General features: G+C 50.2%; 1 protein-coding gene across 3 annotated transcripts in view; it reads right to left on the bottom strand.

The window, feature by feature from the left end:
* Window positions 1-2,158, bottom strand: part of SLC41A3 (solute carrier family 41, member 3) — a 97,475-nt gene that overhangs the window by 48,985 nt on the left and 46,332 nt on the right. For 2 of the 3 annotated variants that reach the window (XM_011971525.1, XM_011971524.1), the window contains exon 2: window positions 1,474-1,581. In XM_011971525.1, the coding sequence (XP_011826915.1) occupies window positions 1,474-1,503 (30 nt within the window). In that variant the 5' untranslated portion in view covers window positions 1,504-1,581. Of the gene's footprint in view, window positions 1-1,437; window positions 1,582-2,158 lie in introns of all 3 variants that reach the window. The other variant, XM_011971523.1, reaches the window with a different exon arrangement.

Here is a 2,158-nt window from a genome sequence, read left to right as displayed (position 1 = left end):
TCAAAAAAAAAAAAAAAAAAAAAAATGCAGTTAAGTACTATGAAACAAACACCTGCAATGCCTCCATGGCGGAGATTACTATCAATATTTTTTTCCCTCCCAAACACTGACCATAACAATTGTGCACACATATATGCATGTATATACATGAGTTGTGTGTGCATGTGTGTGCCTGCATCATGTTACCAGCTGCTCAGACATTTCCACATCCCACAAGACTCCACATGATCTGGCCCCATGTGTTAGTTTCCTCTTGCTGTTATAACAAACTTAGTGGCTTAAAACAAAAGAAATCCATCCTCTTACAGTTCTGGAGGACAGGAGTCTGAAATGAGTCTTATGGGGCCAAAATCAAAACCTCACTCTCTCTGGAAGCTCTAGGGGAGAATCTGTCTCCTTCTCTTTCCCAGCACAGAGAGCTCCATCTCTTGGCTCACGGCCCTTCCTCTGTCATCAAAGCCAGGAGCACAGCATCTTTCCTCTTGTATGCTGCTTCCACCACATGGCCTTTTCTCCTGTCTGAAATGTCTCTCTGTTCCCCTCTATAAGGACCCCTGTGGTTACACTGGGTCTACCTGGATAATCCATGACAATCTCCCATCCCAAGGGGCTTCTCTTAGTCACTTCTGCAAAGGCCTCTTCCCTATAAGTTAACATCCACGGGTTCCAAGACCAGGACCTGGTTATCTTCAGGGCCACTGTTGGGCCACTCACACTTCACTTATCTCTTCAGCCTTATGTTCGGCAGCCCCCTGCCCCCACCCCATCTGCCCTCTGCTCTCTAGCTATGTTGCTGTCCTCTCAGTTCCTTGAACACACCACAACCTCCTCTTGCCACAGTCTTTGTCACCTACAGGATATCACATGGGCATCAGAGAAAGGGAGAAACCATTCTGCATCGTAGAAGGGAAAAAGCTTCAGTCTCCTGGGATAGCTGGGAAGGTGTGAGAAGAGCTGGCAAAGCTAGGAACTGTGTTGGTTCAAGTGCCCAGAGAAGACACCTCCAGTGATCAAGCATTCAGGGAGCCATTCTGGGGAGTAGAAGCCACTGAGGAAGGTTAACCTGGGTGACAAACCCTTCCTGTCTCCTCCATGGAACCCTCCATCAGGTCTGCATTGCTTGTCGTGTCTTCTGCGTGAATGTGTGATGGGGCTGAGCTCAGGGTCCAGGTGGATGTGGGTGGGAGGGGGGTGTGCAGACTCGGGGCACATGGCACCCACTGACATTTAGGTCAAAGGAGGAACAGGGGCATGCAGGGTTGTGCACATCCCTCAGTCATCCAGTTTGGTAGTGGAAAGCCAGGGTGCTGGGCTGGGAGAGGGACCAGGGACAGCATCATGAGGTAACAAAACCCAGAAATATCCATTGTTTTGGAGAATCCAACCCACCGCCCACGAGCCAGGGGAGACCAGGTGGTAGGGACGCGCCTGCCCCACGTTGTGGCCGCCTCGAATGTCCAAGTGTCCACTTACAGCTGTGGAGAGTCTGGATGCCAGTGTCATCTCCAGGTTCCCCTTCAAGCCCACCAGGGGCGGCACCAACGTCAAAAGGTCTTTCACCTCCACAAACACAGGCCAGTGCTGGTAAGGAAAGAGTAAGGAGATAAGCCAAACACACACGTCAGCAAATCTCTGGAAATTTCTTGAGAGAACCTTCAGCAAGTCACTTTTCACTCCCTATAAAATGATCTAATAGGACTAAGTTGTTTCTTAAATGGCTTTAAACTAAACAGAAATAAAAGAAGCTGTGAAAACCTTTTTAGTGCTGTTCACTGAATCAGCATCAGTGGCCATGAGCACACTGTGGGCCGGGCCAGGCTGGAGGCCAGCGGGTGGCAGCCCTGCTGCATGTGCTCTGCACTGTGTTCTGTAGAGGCACGCACGGGTCCCGGACGAGAACGTTGGGGAATTTCTCATGAATGGGGAGGCCTACAAACACCTACAAGACGGCCAGGCTGAGGAAGGGCCCTGCCTCTACTGGGGATCCAGGATCTTCACACAGGCCATGCAGGCCCTGCCTCCCTCTGCCCCCAGGTCCAGGGACTGTGTGCAAGCTGCTACTGAGCACCCTGTGGGGCTCAGGGTTTTTAAAAACATAGAATATGCCTCTATTCCATTAAATGTAGAAAAATCAATAACTTCAAAGACAGATGAAAGG

Source organism: Mandrillus leucophaeus, unplaced genomic scaffold (genome assembly GCF_000951045.1).
Source record: "Mandrillus leucophaeus isolate KB7577 unplaced genomic scaffold, Mleu.le_1.0 Scaffold123, whole genome shotgun sequence".
NCBI lineage: Eukaryota > Metazoa > Chordata > Mammalia > Primates > Cercopithecidae > Mandrillus > Mandrillus leucophaeus.
Note: the sequence above shows the minus strand (reverse complement) of the source record. Positions and strands in the feature narration are given on the sequence as shown.